General features: G+C 41.2%; 1 protein-coding gene across 2 annotated transcripts in view; it reads left to right on the top strand.

The window, feature by feature from the left end:
- Positions 1–21,206, top strand: part of ZSWIM8 (zinc finger SWIM-type containing 8) — a 52,610-nt gene that overhangs the window by 24,228 nt on the left and 7,176 nt on the right. Inside the window, exons 5-22 of one of the 2 annotated variants that reach the window (XM_009087455.4) lie at positions 1,638–1,745; positions 4,520–4,601; positions 5,239–5,359; positions 5,706–5,907; positions 6,806–6,981; positions 9,363–10,371; positions 11,165–11,296; positions 11,816–11,995; positions 13,271–13,454; positions 14,008–14,106; positions 15,000–15,124; positions 16,379–16,610; positions 16,870–17,022; positions 17,975–18,197; positions 18,379–18,668; positions 19,413–19,636; positions 19,917–20,399; positions 20,992–21,160. In XM_009087455.4, the coding sequence (XP_009085703.1) occupies positions 1,638–1,745; positions 4,520–4,601; positions 5,239–5,359; positions 5,706–5,907; positions 6,806–6,981; positions 9,363–10,371; positions 11,165–11,296; positions 11,816–11,995; positions 13,271–13,454; positions 14,008–14,106; positions 15,000–15,124; positions 16,379–16,610; positions 16,870–17,022; positions 17,975–18,197; positions 18,379–18,668; positions 19,413–19,636; positions 19,917–20,399; positions 20,992–21,160 (4,192 nt within the window). Of the gene's footprint in view, positions 1–1,637; positions 1,746–4,519; positions 4,602–5,238; positions 5,360–5,705; positions 5,908–6,805; positions 6,982–9,362; positions 10,372–11,164; positions 11,297–11,815; positions 11,996–13,270; positions 13,455–14,007; positions 14,107–14,999; positions 15,125–16,378; positions 16,611–16,866; positions 17,023–17,974; positions 18,198–18,378; positions 18,669–19,412; positions 19,637–19,916; positions 20,400–20,991; positions 21,161–21,206 lie in introns of both variants that reach the window. The other variant, XM_018910925.3, reaches the window with a different exon arrangement.

Here is a 21,206-nt window from a genome sequence, read left to right as displayed (position 1 = left end):
CAGTACAGTTCTATGCACCACACATTCTCTTCAGGGAAATCGTTTCTTGACAGTCCTTTTGGTTACAGATTGTGCAGATGTCTGCTCGCACTTGCACTCTGCAGGCTGAATTGTCTGAGGCCCTAAACTGCAGACTGTCTTTGGCAATGTGCAGATTTCTAAGGGTAGATACCGAGTGCTTTTGGGCCCCTTCCTATTTCTCATTTAAATGCTAAAATCACTCATTATTTCTTCATCTATGAAAAGAGTGGAAGGTCACCAATAGTTTCTTTTATTAAAAGTGTTTGGAAGTACAGGATTTGAAAGCTCACTCTTTATGTTGTTTGATCAGAGTGCAGAAGGAAAGTAATTTTGATCACTGTTGGCCTTTATGTTCACCAGTTCATTTTAACACTTGCTGAGGTAACTGTCATTTTGACTTAAAGATTTCAAGCAGTCAGGTTTATATTTTTTTATTCGACTGCTTTTATTCTATGTGGCCTTCTATAGAGCAAAAAGTAGGCATTTTATATCCTAACCAACTTCAGCTGAATATGTGTAGAATCAACATAAAATACAATCAGTTGCGAGTTTTGTCTTGTGTACAGTTGAATTTGGGAAGCTGAGAAGCACAAAGGATTAAGTTTTGATTATGGTAAGAACAGAAGATTTTCTGCTGTCACAGAACATTTTACAGCTAATATGCTTATGATCAACTCTAGATTCTTTAAGTTCTAATAACCTGCTGAAGCTTGTACAAGCCAATGGACAAGTGTAATTGGCTTAAATTTATACTCTTGTGAAATAATCAGAATATTGGTATACTTTCTGTATTTAGGACTGGACAGCTGAGGTTCTGCTTTGAATTTTTAGTTTTAGTTTTAAAAGGTGGATATGGACAATGAGGCTAAAAAAGAAATTGTCATTTATATTATTTACACTCAAAGTTTGGACCCTGTGTAAGGTAAAAATCATTCTTTTGTTTCCAATCCTTTCTCAACCTGAAAAGTGACAGTGGAAGTATTTTTGTGTTTGTATAAGCTGACTTTTGACACTAGCAAGTTACATGTGAAGGTATATTGCTCTATGTAGACAAGACAATATCAGAAGTGTCTTTATTATCAAACTAATTGACTGTGTACAGGTTAAATTTTAAGTGGGACATTTTTGTTATGTAGAGTGAAAAAGGTTAAGAAGCTAGTAGTGAAGTTTTTTTATAATTTAATTTGTTCTAAGATATGGAAAGAGATTTTAGACTGAATTAAGAAACTATAAAGAGATAAATAAGATGGTGGTGATTCTGTGAAACAGTCCCCCACAGAGCTGGTTCGTTTGCCAGAAGCTTAAAGGATAATGTCCTATTTTAGAGGTTTGTTTGTGAAGTCTCTGCCAGTATTTGTGCAATTGCTAGCAACAACAGATCTTAAGCACAGCTGTTACATGAGTTTCCTTGAAAAAGCCCTTAAAACCCGTTTTTATAAAGCCTAGACAGCTTATTTGCATCTTATCTGCAACATGCTACATAATTTCAGAGAAAAAATAATTGGCCATCAAGACCAAGCATGGTATGCATCAGCATAGCAAGTGTTGTGACACTTCTTCGGTTTGGTGGACACAGCTTCATTGATGGTAGTTTGTGTCTCCTTTTCTTTCTTCAGGCATCTGCAGTGTGCTTACGAGCACCTGTTTCTGAGTCTTTGTCTCGGCTACAAAGAGACCAGTTGCAAAAATTTGCTCAGTACCTAATCAGTGAACTTCCACAACAGGTAAGTGGGGGGCCATCATCTGACTGACAACTTGTTAAATGCAGTTATCTTTATTCTGGGTCAATTTGTGTGAGGTCTTTTGCTGCAAAATAACCAGTTATGCTATTCAGTTGTGAGCTGCCGGGAAGGCGTTCAGTTCTTGCTTTTTTCAGTTTTGCTATTCTATTATTCGACAATTGTCTATTGCCAAGTGAAATATTAGAAGTCTCTTAAAAGGAGAAAGAAGAGTGGTGGCTATTCATATCAGCATGAATATCTGCTAAGCTTGTGAAAGATCAAACACAGTAAATCAGTTCATGATTGTTGAAAACTTAGGTCAGCCCAAATCGGCTTTTCTTTTTTGTGCGTTTGGTTAGCTAAGTGGAGAGAACTAAGAGAGAGTGCCTTAAGTGGGCACTTTCTAATGCACCTAACTGGTCACCTTTTGTCTTCCCTCAGTGTAGCTTCTTGGTGATTCATAAGAATCATTCAGTATAATAGACATGACTTTTTTTTAGTCAAAGGCTAAGTCTGCTCCCTCATTCCTTAAATATCTGTTTTGTTCAGGGTCAGGTCATTTGTATCATCTGCCTAAAATGTTTGCACAAAATAGACAAGAATACCCAAGTGATTGTGAAATGGCTGCTTTAGAATTACAAGGGTTTGGCAACTTTTTTATGCTGGTTCAGCTAAAGGAGATTGAGAAAAACTGCCTGCATGGGTGTCTGTTACATTTGTAACACACTCTTCTTAAGTAGGAGTTAGATTACTGGAAGCATGTGCCTAAAATTCATCTTATGGTGCTGTGCTTAGGACACTATGATATTCTATTGCTAAAATATCCTATAAATTTCCTACAGAAATACTAATCTTCTTATGAGGGGAAATAGAGAAATTGTATAATTTGAAAGTGATAAAAAATGCTGCTTTTTTTGTTGCTGAGAGATGAGTGCCAGTAGTGTGTGCTTCTTGCTGCATTATGTAATCGGCAAAGCTTTTTTTCTCTCTTCAGACTAAGCTATATGGTGCAGTCTGGTGCTTAATAGGGGAGGGCTTTGAAAGGCTAGTAGTAGTAATGGTTGTTTCCTGAATGGCATGTGAGTTGGCATGTTTGCTTTCAGATATTCTTTGTCTGTCTGCTCCTTTCTGCAGGGTTTATTTCTCCTTTGGTCACATGTACCAGCTGTACATCAGGGACATCTGGATTAATTAATTATTACAATTTTGCCATATAATCTGATAAATGCTTCCCAAAAAAAAGAAAAATTTGGGGTTTATTGGGAGATATGTCTTAACCTATGTTGTGTAGTTCCTTCAAAAAGGCAAGGTGTGCCCCAAATTCTTTCAACAGTCTTATTCCTGGTCTTCAGGATTTCTGGGTGGAGGTAGATACTCTAATTCCTTGGGACCCCATATTTTGACTACATGGCATAGAATTAGAGTGGGCTGTACACACGATTTTATTTTATCCTTATTTCCAGTTTGTGAATGACATGATGCAGTATTATAATGCTGAATTACTTCCGTGTGTAAGAGAATGATGGTTTGTAGGAATGCAGCTAGATGCTTTTCAGAATCTCTGTAGGAGGTGTTGTCTGTATCTAGGAAAATCATGGAAAAGCAGCTGGAATTCATTACCTAGTTCTTTGCCCAAGAGCTATTTCCCCTTATGAAGCCAGTATTCCTATTCCAATTAAGCATGAATATCTTAGCAGAAAAGACTGAAGGAGAGTAACTGCAGGTCCCTGGTACTTCAACCTTAAGCAATGACACTGCCGAAAGTTGTGCATTTTTTTAAAATAGTGGGAAAACAGTACAAAATAGCTTAATGCTGAATTTGTTTCTTTAGGTGATTGAAATGCAAAATATCCTTATGAAGCGTTTTTTTCTTCCATCTGTTTGAGATGTATCTGTAGTATATTTGCAAGTACAGGTGTACTGAATGTGCCTTTGTTTACAGTAAGAGTGATCTTTTACCTCAGCTTTTGTATGGAGAGATGGGGTGTATCAGACATTCTGTTGCAAGTAATTTTAATGCTAATTATGTGGATTAACAATTTGTGTGTTCTGTGCATACATACTAAAGGCTAAATGGATCTACACTTTCAGACTTAGTGGACTTAGTGTAGGGGGAAAAAACTCTTTCTACTGTGCATTTTTCTTTCAAAAATAGCATTTTAAGGTTATATCTATGTAGGATTTTACAATCAGTGTGAACCTTCTCTGCTTATGCTCTGACCTGGTCCAGAAGTTATGAGTAGTTTAGTGCTGAAATTGCATTAATCTACTACTGAATCCCTTTGCTAACTGGATGGTAAATAAGATAAAGTCTAGCCCAAAAATTATGTGTACATGTATTTTATAGTTTGCTCCCCTGCTCCCATTTGCTTGGGTTTTAGACAAATTATTTAGGAACAAGAAGTAAAGATCTTTTGAAGTGCAGGAAAATGATGACATTGACAGCAGTGGCTTCCCTAACTCTCAAAATTAGTTGCTGTATCTACTTTCTGTAGGCTCCTATTCCTCAAGAAATGAGAGGCGAGTTAATAAATTGTGATGCTTTTGCTTTCTTCTTAGGGTGTGACTGCCGAAAGTGAGCCTTTCATTGGCTTTGAGAGAGGTGTTGCAGCTGGTGGCTGTTGTGTGATCTTTAGCACCCTCTGTCGTCCTTTCTGAAAACGTAGCTCTGTATTCCATACTCTTGAAATTGCCAGAGTGCTTCAGTAATGATCTTTAGGTGGTTATAGCAGCATAAGAAATACTGTGTATATTGAAAGTTTGCTTCATGTTTTCAGATTCTTCCAACAGCTCAGCGCTTGCTGGATGAGTTGTTATCTTCCCAGTCTACTGCCATCAACACAGTGTGTGGTGCCCCAGGTAATTTTAATACTTCTCATTTCAGCAATCTGTATCACAGATAGGAAGAGAATTATTCCACTGCTTCTGGTTTCTGAATTGATTTGTTACCTGGTAGCTTAGATTACAGATGGAAATAGAGGAAAAGGGATGAGTATTGGCACCTACATGTATATATGGCACAACAAGAGGCACCTCAGAGTGCTTGCAGAGGAAGGGAGCATCAGGCGATGCACTTTCTAACAAAAGTTAGAAAATTGGTATTTAAAATACCAATTTTTAAAATTTGGTATTAAGTATAGACTCCTGGGAATGTCGATTGGAGGGGACGTTTCCCAAGTTCCTGCTTAAAACGGGACTGTTTACAACACTAGACTGGGCTAGCTGGGATTTGGAGTAGCTTACATAAGTGTTGGTTACCAGAGATGTTAGAGCATTCTTATTTTAGTGTTGCATTACCCTTCTGGTCAAGAAGAATCTGCTAATTTAATGTTTTTAATGTTGAAGATAATGTTATGGTAACATTTAAGGATAATTCTGAATAGGGTGTTCAGCAATGGGTGAAATAACTTGGGTAGCACTGCCTGTGTACTCTGTGGTTGGGCACATAAAGGATCTTCAAAGCTTGCCGACTGTAAATGTGTTTTTCATTTGTAAGATCCCACTGCTGGACCTTCTGCATCAGATCAAAGCACCTGGTACTTAGATGAATCTACTCTCAGTGACAACATAAAGAAAACCCTTCATAAATTCTGTGGACCTACTCCTGTTGTTTTCAGGTAAGCTGTTTCCCATTGAAGGGAAAATGTGACATTCATGGGATCTGTAAATTCATTCACCATACAGCCTGTATGCTTTGGACTGAAGGATGCTCAGTTTCATGGTCACTCTTCTGGATTGTATTTTTGTGTAGCTTCTGCAGTGTTATTTCAGTAGAGCAGACTGTATTTGTACAATATTTTGCTTGTGTGGTGTTCTTTAGCTCATTATGCATTCTGTCTTTTAGGTTACTCGTGTTTGTGCCATTGAAGGGCAAATGTATTTCTGGATGTAGATTATACTCAGGATTTTCTATGACGGTGCTTGATTTAAATTTTTCTCCTTATTCTTCTGCTTTGTATACAGTGATGTGAATTCAATGTATCTGTCTTCCACCGAGCCACCAGCTGCTGCTGAGTGGGCTTGTCTGCTGCGTCCCCTGCGAGGAAGAGAACCTGAAGGAATCTGGAACTTGCTTTCCATTGTGCGCGAGATGTTTAAGAGGCGGGATAGCAATGCAGCTCCTTTGCTGGAGATTCTGACTGACCAGTGTCTCAACTATGAGCAGGTATCTCTGCTTGGACTGCAGGGATGTTTTGGGGAACAAGGCAGAGCCAGTAACTGGTGCTTTGTGTCTATACAGCCCATGGCTGAATACAATTATTTTAATAGCCTATGTGCATTGTAGGCAGGTGCTTCTCCACACTGAAAGGATCTTACAGTTTGCTCTTGTTCTGATTTAGTGATGTCCTGGTAACACTGTATTCCCCAAATGCCTCAGTTCTTCTACCATGAATATGTAGAGTCTGAGTTCTTTTGTTCAGCATATTTGATTTGATTTCTTCCCAATCAAGGTGATTTATCTAACAGTTGTTCTGTTTCTGTTTTTTTTTTTTTAAACAAAGCGTGTCATGTGTGAGCTGTCATGCTGATAAAAACTAAATATATAAATTTATATTTACAATATATATGTTAAGTGATAGAATCTCAGATTCTTTTGTTATCTTCACGGAAGATATCTTTTGGTGGATTGAAGCAGTACTTTATTTTGTCAAAATAATATTAGAAAAAGCTGGTTTTTTTGGATGGTTCAGGACTTTGACCTCAGTCTGTAATATAAATTGTGGTATAAGTTTCCTTATTGCTTATTCCTCGACTTTAGGAATGGAAAGGAAATGCTCCATTTATCACATTTGTTTACTTTGTCTCTCCAAGTGTGAAGACCTCTAGGAAGCAAATGTCCAGTGAGTGTTTTGTTCTTTGGGCACATGCCTTCTAACCAGAGAAATTTTGAGGCCCTTAGTTCTCACAAGCTAATACTGCTTTAGTGGTCATAATTATTTTGGAGTCAAAGGAAAACCTGGTATTAACTACAGATCCTGTTTCCTTGAGCTTATGAGATAAAGTGAGAGCAGGAGATGAGATACTGGCCACAACACAGCTTCACTGAACCTTTTCTTCTGCAGATAACTGGCTGGTGGTACAGTGTGCGAACATCTGCGTCACACAGCAGTGCCAGTGGGCACACAGGACGCAGCAATGGCCAGTCAGAAGTAGCTGCTCATGCTTGTGCAAGCATGTGTGATGAGATGGTGGTTCTTTGGAGGCTGGCTGTCCTCGACCCAACTATTAGTCCACAGAGGTGAGCTCCTGAATCAGTTCCTGTCTCTCTTTAATTTCTGTGATAGTCAACCACACTAAAGAGTTTCATCCTGTAGATTTCTTGTGTTTGTATCATTACCTCAATACCTGTTCAACCATTAGTCCTTCTGGACTATGTGCTATGTTACACTTAAAGCACTGTAATTACTTTAATTGCTATTACTGCTTACTTTTACCAACATCAAGTAGTGTGACTAATTTGTTTTCTGAGTGTCCTTTCTTACATATGGGTGTAATTCTGCATTTTAGTGTCCCAGTGGAGAACATTTCTTTGAATGATAGCACCAGCTACCAATTAATTTTAAAGGTTTCTATATTTAACCATTCATCATTTTAATGGAATTCTGTTTAGCCCGATCATTCACTATTGTGTATTTCAAGATAAACCAGTTCTTACTTTCTGTGCTCTTAGGGAGTTGTTCTCTGCAATGTATTGGTAAACAGTGTCACCAGTATATGATTTTCAGTCAGTGTTTTCAATTGTCTGAGAAAAAATTGTGTGGCTTCTGCAGATTTCTAAACTACGTTGTGCTCTGGTAAGTCACTGCCATCTTTATTTAGCACCAGTTGAATAGCAGAGGAGGTACTGAGAGCTCCTGTTGAGATCCTGTGGTTGACTTCGTAATAGTTTGTTTTGTACATCTTGTCCACAGAATGTGGTGTATAAAATGTATTAGATTAGTTTAATGTGCTATAAATTCTCAGAAGTTTCTCAGAACAAATGAAAACAGGATGGTAATTTCAGAACAATTATGCGTTAACAGGATTTGCTTTCTCTGAATTGTGTAACATTAATAAAATGCCCTATGAAAGGCATATCAGGGACATTAAAGTGGATGCATTTTCTGTCTTGTACAGTTTACAATATGAAGTAGCTAAGTATAGGAGTTAAAGACAAAAACTGTAGGAAACTGGGAATGACGCTTAAAATAAACACAAACATCAATCAAATCACACAGAAAAAACATAAAGTATTTAAATAACATATGAAGCATAAAGTATTAATAACATATGAAGCATAAAGTATTTTAATAACGTGTGAAGTTGTGTTATCTATATTCGCATTTGAGTTACTTGATGCAGTTCAGATTTGCTTAGATCTCCTGTTCAAGGTAATGAATAATTGAAATGCTCCTCCTTGATTACCTATACTCTTGGTGCTTGAATAGTCTCCAAGGACCCTCTTCTTGTGCTTCCCAATCCTTACAGGGAATCACAAGGAGACTTCACAGATTCTCATCCTTATGTTACCCTTCCCAAGTAGTTCCTGCTCCTTTTTCCTTCTGAAAATCATGTCCTTAACCAGTATGTTTCCCGCTTAATTAATTTCTGAAGTGGACAAATATAAGTAGTCAATTTCATTTAGTCCCTTTTGTCCCAATACCCTTTGCACCTAAATCGGGTCACTTCAATTTTTATTTTGTTTTCTTGTCCTTTTGCTTTTATTAGGAAGTTTGATAGGATTTGAGTGTTGGGGTTATACATCAGAAATGTGTGGCAGAAACAGAATGGCAGTTGATTGAGACACCTGGTGAAATTTCTAGCAATGTCTTTTTCTCTTGAACTAGATCACCATTTAGACTATTTTGCTCAAGTGTGTAGGCCATATGTGAGATTTGAAGCTGGAAAATGCAGAACTGTTTTGTTCTTCCCATAGTAATATGGGGGCATGGGACTATCTGTGTAACATGAGTCTATGCAGTCCTGCCAGCTTGCTGCTGCTTCAGAGTTACTTGAACATCAATTATTGCTGTCCCTATGATTTGCAACAGTTTATTCTCCTGAGGACACCCTGCTAAAGCTTAAATTAAATTGTTGGCCTCTATATAGGCACATTAGGGTAAAGAGGGAAATGCCTGGGAGGGAGATTAGGTGGTCCTGTCTGTCATTGTGCTTCCCAGTAGGCTATTTAGGTTGTACTTGTGAATGTCTTAACTGGAGTTATTCACATGGCTGTTTCACAGCTGCTGCAAACTGTTTTATGAGTGTTTCCAAGGGCAGTTCCCCATGGAACTGTGGCTCTGAGACTCATCTCACTCATCTGAGACTGCTGAGACTCAAATCACTAACACCTTATTTAGAGCACATAAGCAAAAAGGGCAGACAGTATTTTGTTTTAAACCTCCCAGTTTGTATTGTGCTTTCATGTTGGTCATGTTCATGTTTTGTTTCTGGATCATGAACCTGTCTACAACTCAGTTGTTAATATAGCTGTTTGCTTTTTTCAGCCTGTCTTCTTATTAGAAGATTCAGCAGATGATGTTTCTGGCCAAAGGAAGGAAGTGTTCTGTGGGTTAAGTAGTAGTTTGTTGCAGGTGCTTTTTGTGACTGCTTCCTAACCTGTCCCCTTTCTTCTCTTAGGCGCAGGGATCTTTGCTCACAGCTCAGACAGTGGCAGCTGAAAGTCATAGATAATGTTAAAAGGGGTCAGCACAAGAAATCACTGGAGAAGCTCTTCCAAGGTTTCAAGCCAGCTGTAGAAGCCTGTTACTTCAGTTGGGAGGAAGCTTATCCCATTCCTGGGATTACATATAGCAGCACTGACAAGAAGAACTCATTCTGTTGGGTGAAGGCCATCCAACAGAGGAGCTGCCGGTTGCAGTGTGCAGAAAGTGCCTGTGAGGCTGGCAGGACCCACAGCCAGGAGCCCGGGGGACCGTGTCTGCAGCCTGGGGACAGGCTGCGGCCCTCGTCCCAGGAGCCGGCGGTGCGGCCAAAAGAGCTCACTGGGAAGCGCAAAGTTGTCTCTGAAACACCGCAGAGGGTTCTGAGGCGGCTCTCAGCAGAAGGGGATAAAGCTGTCTATAAGACTGCAGTGAGCAAAGCAAAGCTGCCAGTGAGCAAAGGCGTGACCAGTAAACATAGTGGAAAACGCCGTATGAGCAGTGAGGACAGCTCTCTGGAGCCAGACTTGGCAGAGATGAGCCTGGATGACAGCAGCTTGGCACTGGGGGCAGAAGCCAGCAATACCTTCAGTTTTACAGAAAGTCCACTGAGCAGGAGCTACAGGGATGCCTTTGAGGAGGATGGTGGAGTGTACTTCTCTGAGGGACCTGAGCCTACTCTCAGGAGCAGTTCCATGGCCAAGAAACCCCCCAAGGATCCTATGGGGGAGATGGGTAGTGGTGATGATGACCTACCTTCTGCAGATGAGAACTCTGGTGGTGTGAGTCTGAAGCCAGAAGAAGTGGGAGAAAATGGTGCAGCAGGGGGAGGGGATGATGGAGAAGAGGAAGATGATTATCAGGTATACTATCTGAATCCACAAGAGGTAACCAAGGAAGATGATGACAAAGCTGAAGGGGGAATTGAAGAAGAGCAGGATATATTTGCTGGTATAAAGCCTCTGGAACAGGAGAACCGGATGGAGGTGAGTTGAATCTAGTTCAAAATGCTGTTTCGCAGTTTCCTATGTTGTGTAAATCACGGTCTCACCATCCTCATAGCTGTCACACTTAACCTAGGATGTTGTTAAATCAAGTGCTTACTTAAAATGTGGTGATCACTAACTGTGTCATTAGGTATCTACAAGCTTAATGCAGTGGTAGCATATGTCTGCTTCCCACAAGTTTGATTCCTTGTTTCTGTGCTAACATCAAGTGTGTCCCAGTTTTATTTAGTCCCATCTCACGCTCCAGGATTTACAAATGTAGACAAAACAGTGTGTGCTTTTCACCTAGTCTCACCCTTGGAAAAGGCAAAAATTATCCAAAATTAAAAATGAGACTCAGACATGCTCAGAAATAAAAGTTTAAATCCAACCATTTAAGCAGAAGTTCTTTGGAAAGGAGAAGCAGTCTAAATAAACTGTGTCTTATTCCTGTAATAACCCCAAAATGTGCTTAGAGATTGCACCTATAAAACCAAGCAGCCAAATGGCAATGCATGGAAACAGTGGTAATTTGAAGTTTAATATTTTTTGAGCTATTCTCTGATCTCATAGCACTTGGAGAGAGGATGGGACTTGATCATGTAAGAAAAGACTTTTTGGGGAGTGCTTCAAGGAGTGGTGGTGAAGGATTAGACAAGCAGGAGTCTGAGAATACCTGCTGCTGAAGTTAGTAGTGGATTGTGCTTGCAGTTTTTGTGACAAGTGGTTCGAGCAGGCTAACTCCAGGTCGGGGTGGTGTGGTTGGAACATGACCATCTGTCCCTCCTTGCAGATCCTGTTTGCCTGTGCAGAGGCACTGTATGCACACGGATACAGTAACGAGGCTTGCCGCTTGACTGTAGAGCTTGCCAGGGACCTACTGGCCAACCCTCCAGATCTCAAAGTGGAGCAGCCACCAACTAAGGTAGAGAGATGGCAGCAACCAGCAGTAGTCTTGATGTTAGTGCAGCTCTGTGCAGGTGATCCTGTTTCTTGTGATTCTCTCCAAAACCTTAGTCTCCTATTTCATAGTGCACATCACTGGAAATGTCAGTAGTTTTGCTGTTTCAGGATAAGAGGTTGGACATAAGAATAAATTTCTGGGAACTCATTTGTAGTGACACTATGTAGTGTTTGTTGTATAGAAGGGTTCCTTTGGAAGGCACGGGCGTGTGACATCTGCCCGCACGGCATCCGTCCAATAGGGAACATGTGTATTGTCCACAGGCCAGCTCTTTCACTGTGTTGTGCTGCAGTGACATAGGGGAAGCAGTGATGTTCAGTGGTAACCACTGAAATTGGAGATTCCTCAGAAGAAGGAACAAAATTTAAGTGTATTTTATTCTTACTCCTGTCTATAATTACTGCAAAGGGTAAGAGGACAAGCATAGAGTCATTTACGATGTTTAGGAAAGTGTCCTGTGACAAATTCCCTCTCAAACAGGGCAAAAAGAACAAGGTGTCAACCAGCAAGCAGACATGGATGGCAACCAACACCTTGTCTAAAGCTGCTTTCTTGCTGACTGTCTTGAGTGAGCGGCTGGAGTATCACAACCTGGCCTTCCGAATAGGAATGTTTGCTCTGGAGCTGCAGAGACCACCTGCCTCTACCAAGGCTCTAGAGGTAATGAAATATCTCAAAAAGACAGTATCCATAATGTTGATCTCTTGGAATGTGTTTACTCACATGGTTTAAATTTCCGTCTTTGAAGTTTGGTTGTGCTTTTTTATGTTTTCTTAAAATGGATTGCAATAGAACTAAATCAATTGAGTGCACATCCCATTATGATGTGTTGATCTCCTAAAAAAATTATTAGCAATGTTGCTTCAGCTGTTATTACCTTCACTGATAGGAATCTCAGACCTCAGGTATCAACAGGTCTTTGATTTCACATGAAGCTATAGGTCTGAAAATATTTAAATGAGTAAAAAATCTTTTATGAATGTATTATTTGGATAAGAACAGTCTTGTTCTTATCTTAAATATGTTTTCATTTTGCTTTGCTAATGTAGGGAAAACAAAGTCATTTGTAAATATCCATATTTGCATTAGAGAAATGGTTTGAAAATTATTCCTTACGGTGAATTGGTGCAATTGTTATCTGTTTGAAAATTGTTGCTTTTGCTGATACCTCATTTACTGGCAAGCAAGCATATGTACTGTACAAGCATATTATTTTGGACACTCCTTGATTACTGTGAGGATTCCTGTTTTGAAAAAAGTGTACCATGAAGACCATGTCTGTGTAATTACAGCTACCTTGCTTTTCACTGCAGGATTGTTCATCCCCTTAGAGTGTGTATTGTTGCTAGTTATCCACCAACTACAATTATTCCACTAACTATCTGTACTTCTTATGGTCTGATTAGAAGATTATGAGTTTGGTAGTCACTTGGTACCTAAAAGAAAAGTATTGCTTTCATATGTTAAGAATGCAGAGAATACAGGCACAGAGCAGTTAAATGTCTTCATCCTGATGGCATGTGTGCTGCAACTGTGCCCTTTCTTCTGCTAATCAGTCTCTGGTGTCTCATATGGGTGTATCACTTAACATAGCATCCTTTCTTTGTACAATTACAATTAACTACCTTTTCTACTGGCCTATCCAGTCAGATACTTCTGCTGATGTTCTTATGAGAGCTGATGCGTTTTTTCTGTATGCAGCTGAGAAGTCATCATTTGAGTAAAAAAATTTGTGTATAAATATGAAGCAAGACTATCATTTGAAGCAAGATTTGAAAACCTGTTTTCATTGTGGACAGAATGGTAATGGTGGCTAGGCTGGTAAACACTGCTATCATTTAATAAACTAATAAAAGCTATTGCTGTACTTTATGTATAGGGGAGAATGGTGTGCTGTTGACAGTTTTTATTCTGTTTCCTTGTGGATACTACCAGGTGAAGCTGGCTTATCAGGAATCTGAGATTGCAGCCCTCTTGAAGAAGATTCCCTTAGGCACCAATGAGATGAACACTATTCGAGGAAGAGCTGAAGAACTGCGAGAAGGGACCTTGTGTGATTACCGTCCTGTCCTGCCTCTGATGTTGGCAAGCTTTATATTTGATGTCCTATGCACTCCAGGTACTGACAGCATTGGCCTGAGTGTATGCAGGGCATATTCTGAGATGCCAGGTCTTGAGGGATTTTCAAAGGGAACCTGTCTTTTGTATAAGAACAACCAAAGTTTAATTCTTCATGTTCTGTTGCTTGCACTTGCCTCTACATTGTTTTAAAGATATTTTGTTCCCCAGTGGAACAGTTTCTCCTTCTGCCTACATTTGAAAACAACTGCACACTTAAAACATTTCAGCACTCTGTGTGTTTGTAAAATAGTTATAAATTACTGACTTTGCTGCTTTTACACTGGTTATATCTATTATAAATCTAGAATATAAAAAGAACGCAGCAACCTGGGATTAGAAGACTGACTTGGCAATATACTGGTTTGGAGCCTTCTGAGTTTAGAGAGAGAAATAGGAAGAAAGCCCTGTAAGGTGCTGTGGTCTTGAAACTGGTATGAGGCTAAGAATAGGACCACAGGAAGCTCTGCAAATTCAGAAAGCTCTCAGAAATGTCTTTTGCTTTGAAGCCTTAGCTTTGAAAGATGAACACTAATTCGATTGTCTTCTTTCAGTGGTTTCTCCTACAGGCTCTAGACCCCCAAGCCGTAATTGGAATAATGAAATGCCTGGAGATGAAGAGCTTGGTTTTGAGGCAGCTGTTGCTGCTCTTGGTAAGAATCTTTTACAAGGAAAGTCTGCCTTCATCCATGTTCTGCATGCTTTCCCATTTTGAATGGTGAGAGTTAGTAGTTCATTCCAGTTTGGTGCAGAAATAGAAGTGTTTGCAGAGTTGATAGAAGCAGATGCAGGATTCTACATGCCAGGGTTGAGGTATCATTGCAAAGCTGTGAAAAAATGGAAGGAGAACACGGGATGAGAGCTCAGTGTTTAGGTAGTAACACAAATTTTAGCTTTCTGTTTGCTCTTTTGTCAGAAAATATGTATTGCCTGGACTTCAATGGAAATGGACAGTTTCAGAGAACAAAAGGCAATAAATTTTTGAAGAGATTAGACAATGATAGCAAAAGATTAGCAGAAGTACTCTCAAGTATTATCATATCATTCAGGATCTTAGCACAGTACTGAATTCTTGCCTCATTTGCTTCAACAACAAAGCAGTGATTATATACATGTTATGTTGACAATACTGTATGCATGTTTTAAAGTAGTATGCAAAAAGAAATGAAATTGATTAGACAAGACTTGTTGTTTGTTGCCTCGTCCCTGAAAGAAAGAAGATGAGTTTTTTATGTGTTGGAATGATAGCTTGTAGAATTTGCAGAAACCAAAAGGATAGTTTCAAGATAATATTGTAGGCTTCCCTGGACTCTTCCTGTAGCCTTTTAGTATCTGGTTGTTCTGACAGTTGTGACAAACTTAGTATTCGAGGGACAGACTGCAGCTTCTATTTATTCATGGTCTCTTTTTGAAGTTAACAGAAAAAATCTTTTTTTGCCTGTAACAGTGAGGCGATTAAAACAGTCTGAAGTGTAGACAGCTCTCAGGATGTAGTGTAGTCCCATGAGCTCACTTGTCTCTTCATGCTCTCTTTTATGGGCTGCAGGTATGAAAACAACTGTCAGTGAAGCAGAACATCCTCTGTTGTGTGAAGGTACACGAAGGGAGAAAGGGGATCTGGCACTAGCCCTGATGATCACTTACAAGGATGATCAGTCTAAGCTGAAGAAGGTGAGTTTCCCTTTGAAAGGGGAGAAGGAGAAGGAAGTTTTGGGTTTTGATGTATTTCATAGTTTTGCCAGTAAGTATGAGTTGCTGTGTCACATACTGGTGTTTTACAAGCTATGCTGTGGTATTTATTTTCATCCACTGCTGCAAAACCTGATTGTACGGAGTGTGTTGCCCTGGGAGAGGCCCCCTTTCCGTAGGTTTCTTAAGATCCAGTCAGGAGATGTGTTGTCACTGTTTTTATTGCTAAGACAAGTCCACTCCTAAGGGTTTTTGGTGTGCAGTCTGTGTGTGGTCTGGGAGTTGCATATGTTTTGCTGCAGGGATGTTGGCTTGCAGAACAGCATAGCTAGCAAAAGCTCTGTTTCTTAACGTCTCACCTCTTTGATATACCAGTTCATTAAACCTGTCCTTACTTCCTATGCAAGAGAGAGAGTAAAACTCTGCCTGTCCACCCCAAAGGAAGAAAAAAAAATTGAAAACTACTGAAGCTTCAGAAAGAATTTTATGAATCTTTTATATTCAGAAATCCTGCTACACAGCAAGAACTACATTGTTAGAATGTTTTTGTCTCCTAAAAGTGAAGCATTTTTGCTATACTCTTCTCCAGGGAATAACAGGGACACTGTGATATCAATCATCTGTGTATAAATGTTCTGTCAGACTTGTGGTGTTGATTAAATATGAAGAACAAATAGTAGAAGTGGACAAACCCCTAGAATGTGGTGATGCATTGTTCCCCAATTACATAATAAATTATGACAAGAAAATGTTACTGTAGGCTAGTATAAAGCAGTTTCTCTAGTGGCTTTGTCCATTTCTCAGTAATATATGACAGGATTTTCTGAATGGTGAGTGTGGAATTTTTGTGACTTAAACAGCATCTGGCAGAACTAAATTTAGAATCCTCCATTCTGTCCTTGATATACAGAATTGCTTATTTTTTGTGAATTTTGGGTGCTTTTCAAATAAAGCCAGTGGCTGTTTAAAGTAAAAATGTGGTATTACTGACTCTTTGCTTCCTCAAGTAATGCAGACCACATGGTTCTCAGCTGTGTATTGCGTTGCTCTTCGGTGCAGGAAGATGATGCATATTTTCTAGAAAATAAGCATTTTCTGTTTTTTTTCTCCAACAAATAAAATTTGTTGTCCACCAGGAAGTTGATTTGATACTTTACCTTTTTGTCTTAGTGTAATGCCTGGTCTCTTACCCTTCTTCTGAGTGCCTTTTTTTTTTTTTTCCCCTTGTTATTGAAGATTTTAGACAAACTCCTGGATAGAGAGAGTCAAACTCACAAACCACAGACGCTGAGTTCCTTCTACTCATCCAGCAAGCCTGCAGTGGCCAACCAAAAATCTCCTTCCAAACATGCTGCCCAGTCTGCTGCAGCTATCCAGCAGCTTCCAGGGACTTCTGTCACTCAGCAAGCTGCTGTAAGCACTGCAGTCCAGAGCAGTCCTGAGAACTTTGTGGAGAAGAGTACCCAGGGTAAGAAGTAGTTTATAACAGCTGTGCTAAAATTTTCCACAGTTACAGCCTATTTTCCAAATCTTGAGTTAAATGTTCTTCGCTTAGTGTCAGATGATCTGCTTTATAACTGAAAGAAAACTGACATAATCCTGCTCATAAATGTAATTCATTTTATAAAAATCCTTATCTGTTGATACTTATTTTTTAAATGGCCATGTCTGATTCTACAGATACAGAAACAAGATGATGTTTATGGTGTCACTGTTCTGTTTAGCAGAGAGCTCTCAGAGGTCCCCCTGTGAGCCAGCTGCAGAAGCCACTGTTTTGAAACAAGAGGGGAAGGTCCCCAGTCGTCTGGCCCTTGGAAACCGAGGTGGATACAATGGGAGATGCTGGGGTTCACCTGTCAGGCAGAAGAAGAAACACACAGGTGGGAATGGACTAGCTCATACAGCGTCTAGTGCTCTCTTAGGCAGTCTGCTGGGCTGTACCCAAGAAAGCCAGAGAAGAGCTTTTTACAAGGACATGTAAAGAGGATACGACAAAGGATAACAGCTTTAAACTGAAAGATGGGAGATTTAGATTGGACATTAGAAAGAAGTTCTTTATTGTAAGGGTTGTGAGGCTCTGAACAGGTTGCACAGAGAAGTGGTGGATGCCCCATCCCTGGGAGTTCAAGACCAGGTTGGATGGGACTTGGAGCAACCTGTTCTATGACTCTGGGATTTTACTTGTCAGCCTTTCCTGTACAACAGAAGTAGCTGAGTATCTCTGAGGTGTTTGACATGGACAAATAAGATTTGCTCCATAAATTTCTTGCCTTTCTTGCACCAGTTATGTTCTGTGTGATGGATTAGATACTGGAGCTGAATGACTGCTGTCTCTAGAAGTGCAGCACTGTGTGCTCCTGGATCCAAAAAGAAATTCAGAGAAGCTGCTGCCTCTCTACACTTAGGAAGGGTATAAGTTAGAGGCAGAGGATGTGAAGGTTTTGCAACATGGGTCTGAAGGGTTTTCTTCCTATTCCTATAATCTGTGGAATTTGACTTTGTAAGTACATTTGCTTCCTGTTATTATACTCTGCCACATCACTTGGCAGGTGCAGTGAGGGGCTATGATGGTGTGAAGGGGGGAAATAAAGATGCCTTGTTCTTGGACTCTTCTGCATTTTAATCCAAGAATTACAAAATGTCACTGATGTCTGTGGCCAAATTCATTTGTTTTAATCTCTCTCAATTTACAATGAATGCCTGTCAGCCCTAAGGCAGTCACTGACACAACTGATCTTAGCTGGTACTGCAGGTGATATGGTTCAGAGTTTACCTTCCTGCATTGCATTTTCCATCCCTGGTGATATTTCTGTGTTGGTTCTGGTGTTGTAGGCATGGCTAGTATTGACAGCAGTGCTCCTGAAACCACCTCTGACAGTTCTCCAACACTCAGTCGGCGTCCTCTACGTGGGGGCTGGGCAACAACATCCTGGGGCAGAGGACAGGACAGTGACAGCATCAGCAGTTCTTCAAGTGACTCACTGGGATCTTCCTCTTCCAGTGGCAGTAGGAGAGCAAGTGGTGGAGCCCGTGCAAAGACTGTGGAAGTTGGCAGGTAAGGAGTAATACCAATGCACAGAGGCAACCTCTAGGCTGGATGTCGGGGCCATGGCATGCGTGCATCGGGAAATGCTTTACGGGGAAGATTTGTTTTGTTTCCTCTTGGACCCCAAAGACAGGAGCTCCAGCTGGCAAACTTGGGGTACTTATCTGAGAGATTCCTGTCTTTCTTCTAGGTATAAAGGGAGGCGGCTGGAGAGCCATGCTCCTCATGTCCCAAACCAGCCCTCAGAGGCAGCTGCTCACTTCTACTTTGAATTGGCCAAGACAGTCCTTATCAAAGCAGGTGGAAACAGCAGTACCTCTATCTTTACCCACCCTTCTTCCAGTGGTGGGCACCAGGGACCACACCGCAACCTTCACCTCTGCGCCTTTGAGATTGGGCTGTATGCACTAGGGCTGCACAACTTCGTGTCTCCCAACTGGCTCTCTCGAACTTACTCCTCGCATGTCTCTTGGATCACAGGTTACAGCAAAGCTTTATTGGGAGGCTAACTTTTGGGCAGGAAGTGGGGTAGGGAGGTGAGCTTGTTCTTGAGAATGGTGATACTGATGTGGTGTAGGAGCCATGTGAGCAGCTCACACAGCTGCAGTAGTTGCTGATTAGCAGTGATTTACACAGTGGTGGTTACTTTGGCCTGGAAAGTTCTTGTGACCTCTTTTTTGTTTGTACTGCAACATGATTCAGTCTAAAAACCCCACTTCTCATACAGAGACTGGTCTTTACCTCTCCTTCAGAAGTGTGCTGAAGAGACAGACATTTGTCAGGTCTGAACATGCTCTCTGGCTGTGTTCAGTTTTCACTTTCCTCTTCCTTCTGATTGCACCCATACCTACTACCTGTCCATATGGCTTTTAAAAGCCTAAAAACCACAGCTTTGAAAATTCATATTTTCCCGACATGAATTAATAGACTGACAGTCCAGACTGGTTTGTGGGTACTAAAATCAGCTATAGCTAGTACTTTTTGCTATTTCCAATGCATTTTAGCTTAATTAATGGTGTCCTCACTCACCACTTGCTCATTGAGGGCTCTTGTTTGTCCCTTTTTGGGAGGAAGCACCTAAATTTGATATGAACCTTAAGGGAATCAACTGGGCTGTGTCACTCCTGCTGAAGGAAGTGAAAAGTGCACCTGCTGTTGAAAGAAAGCTAACTAACTGTGCTGGGCATACAGTGATGTGAGAGTCGCTCTTACTCTTTTTCTTAGGGCAGGCCATGGAGATTGGTAGCGCAGCCTTGAACATCTTAGTGGAGTGTTGGGATGGACATCTAACTCCCCCAGAGGTGGCATCATTGGCAGACAGAGCTTCACGGGCCAGAGACTCCAACATGGTGCGGGCAGCTGCTGAACTGGCACTCAGCTGCCTGCCTCATGCCCATGCCCTGAACCCAAACGAGATCCAGAGGGCTCTGGTGCAGTGTAAGGAACAGGTGAGCATCATATGGCAGCTGCTAGTGAAGGCTGATTTCTAGCATCATGTTGTTGTTACCTGTGGGGTTGGCTCCTTTGCTACTGCCCAGCCTTAATCCCAGTTCTCTGGATTTCTTATGTTTCATGAATTACACTGGTTATTCTGCTACATAGCATCTGGCTGGTCCCCATAGTATTAGTAATTTTAGAGTGCCTTGTACTTCTACCATCTTGTAGTTTTTCCTTCTTGTGTTTCTTGTTTTAAAATCTTAACTACTTCTTTTGTTTCACTGCTCCCAGGACAACCTGATGCTGGAAAAGGCCTGCATGGCAGTAGAAGAGGCAGCTAAAGGAGGTGGTGTGTACCCAGAAGTCCTCTTTGAAGTAGCTCATCAGTGGTACTGGCTTTATGAACAGACTGTTGGTGGGACCCCAGCCCAGAGAGAAGGTGCCACTGGCTGCAGTGCCGGTGGCGCGCGGGCTGCGTCTGAAGCAGCGCGTGGCTTGGCAGACAGCCGGGTGACCTCAGAGCCGACCACGGTGACAGTGGCAGCTGCAGTAACTGCAGCAGCAACTGTCATGCCAGTGATCTCTGTGGGGTCGACCATGTACCAGCAGCACACGGTGGCAGGGCCAGCGATGGCACATACACACACACAGGGTCTCCACCCTTACACCACCCTTCAGACTCACATCCCCTGTAATCCCCAGTATATCGGACACACTATCCAGCACATGCCGCGCCCAGCTGTCTTCCCGGTCCCTGGCTCGGCGTATCCACAGGTGAGTTTTGGTTGTGCCTTGTTCATTTACTGTGACCTTGTGTGGCTGCTCCTGGGGGAGTATGTTGGAGTGGGGAGAGCATGGGGCTCAGACCTGTCATGACTTGAGATCAGGTCTCTCTTTCTGCTGTCACTTGCCAGTTGGTGACACTTACTTTGGCCCTCCAGCTCAGCATTTGCACAATAAGGAGCTTTTTGTGGCTGCATTTAAAGTCTCAAGAGAATATAAAATATAGTACATCAGTAGTTCTTAATTTCTGTTGTTCTGTAGTTTCTCAGAAGGCACTGGACAGAAAGCTTGTTTCCTTGGGAGCTTGCAGGCTAAATAGAGACTACCTTGGGAATGCCAAATAAAGGTTATTTTAATCTTTGCCTATTTTTGAAGGTCTTGGAGTGGTTTTCTGCAAAATGGTTAGGTTTTTAAAAGGAGGAGAAGCAAGCAGATGTAATGCTCATGCAGTGCAAGTTTCCTTCTTTGCTTCCTTCAGACTGGACTTTTCAAGCTCTGGGGCTTGTGTGGGGACATGATGTTTTGAATTACTTCTAAGTGGTCAGGCAAAGTAGACACAACTGTTCTGTACCTTCTGTTGTAGGGTGTCCATCCAGCATTCATAGGGGCGCAGTACCCTTACTCAGTAACTGCACCGTCACTGGCAGCTACAGCAGTGTCCTTCCCTGGCGTGCCCGTCCCCTCCATGACACAGATTGCGGTGCATCCCTATCACAGTGAGACGGGACTGTCGCTGTCTTCCAATGTAGCGCGTAAGTTACGGCTCTGGGGTGGGGAGCAGGGGTTTCTTTATTGTCT

Source organism: Serinus canaria, chromosome 6, assembly GCF_022539315.1.
Source record: "Serinus canaria isolate serCan28SL12 chromosome 6, serCan2020, whole genome shotgun sequence".
Lineage (NCBI taxonomy): Eukaryota > Metazoa > Chordata > Aves > Passeriformes > Fringillidae > Serinus > Serinus canaria.
Note: the sequence above shows the minus strand (reverse complement) of the source record. Positions and strands in the feature narration are given on the sequence as shown.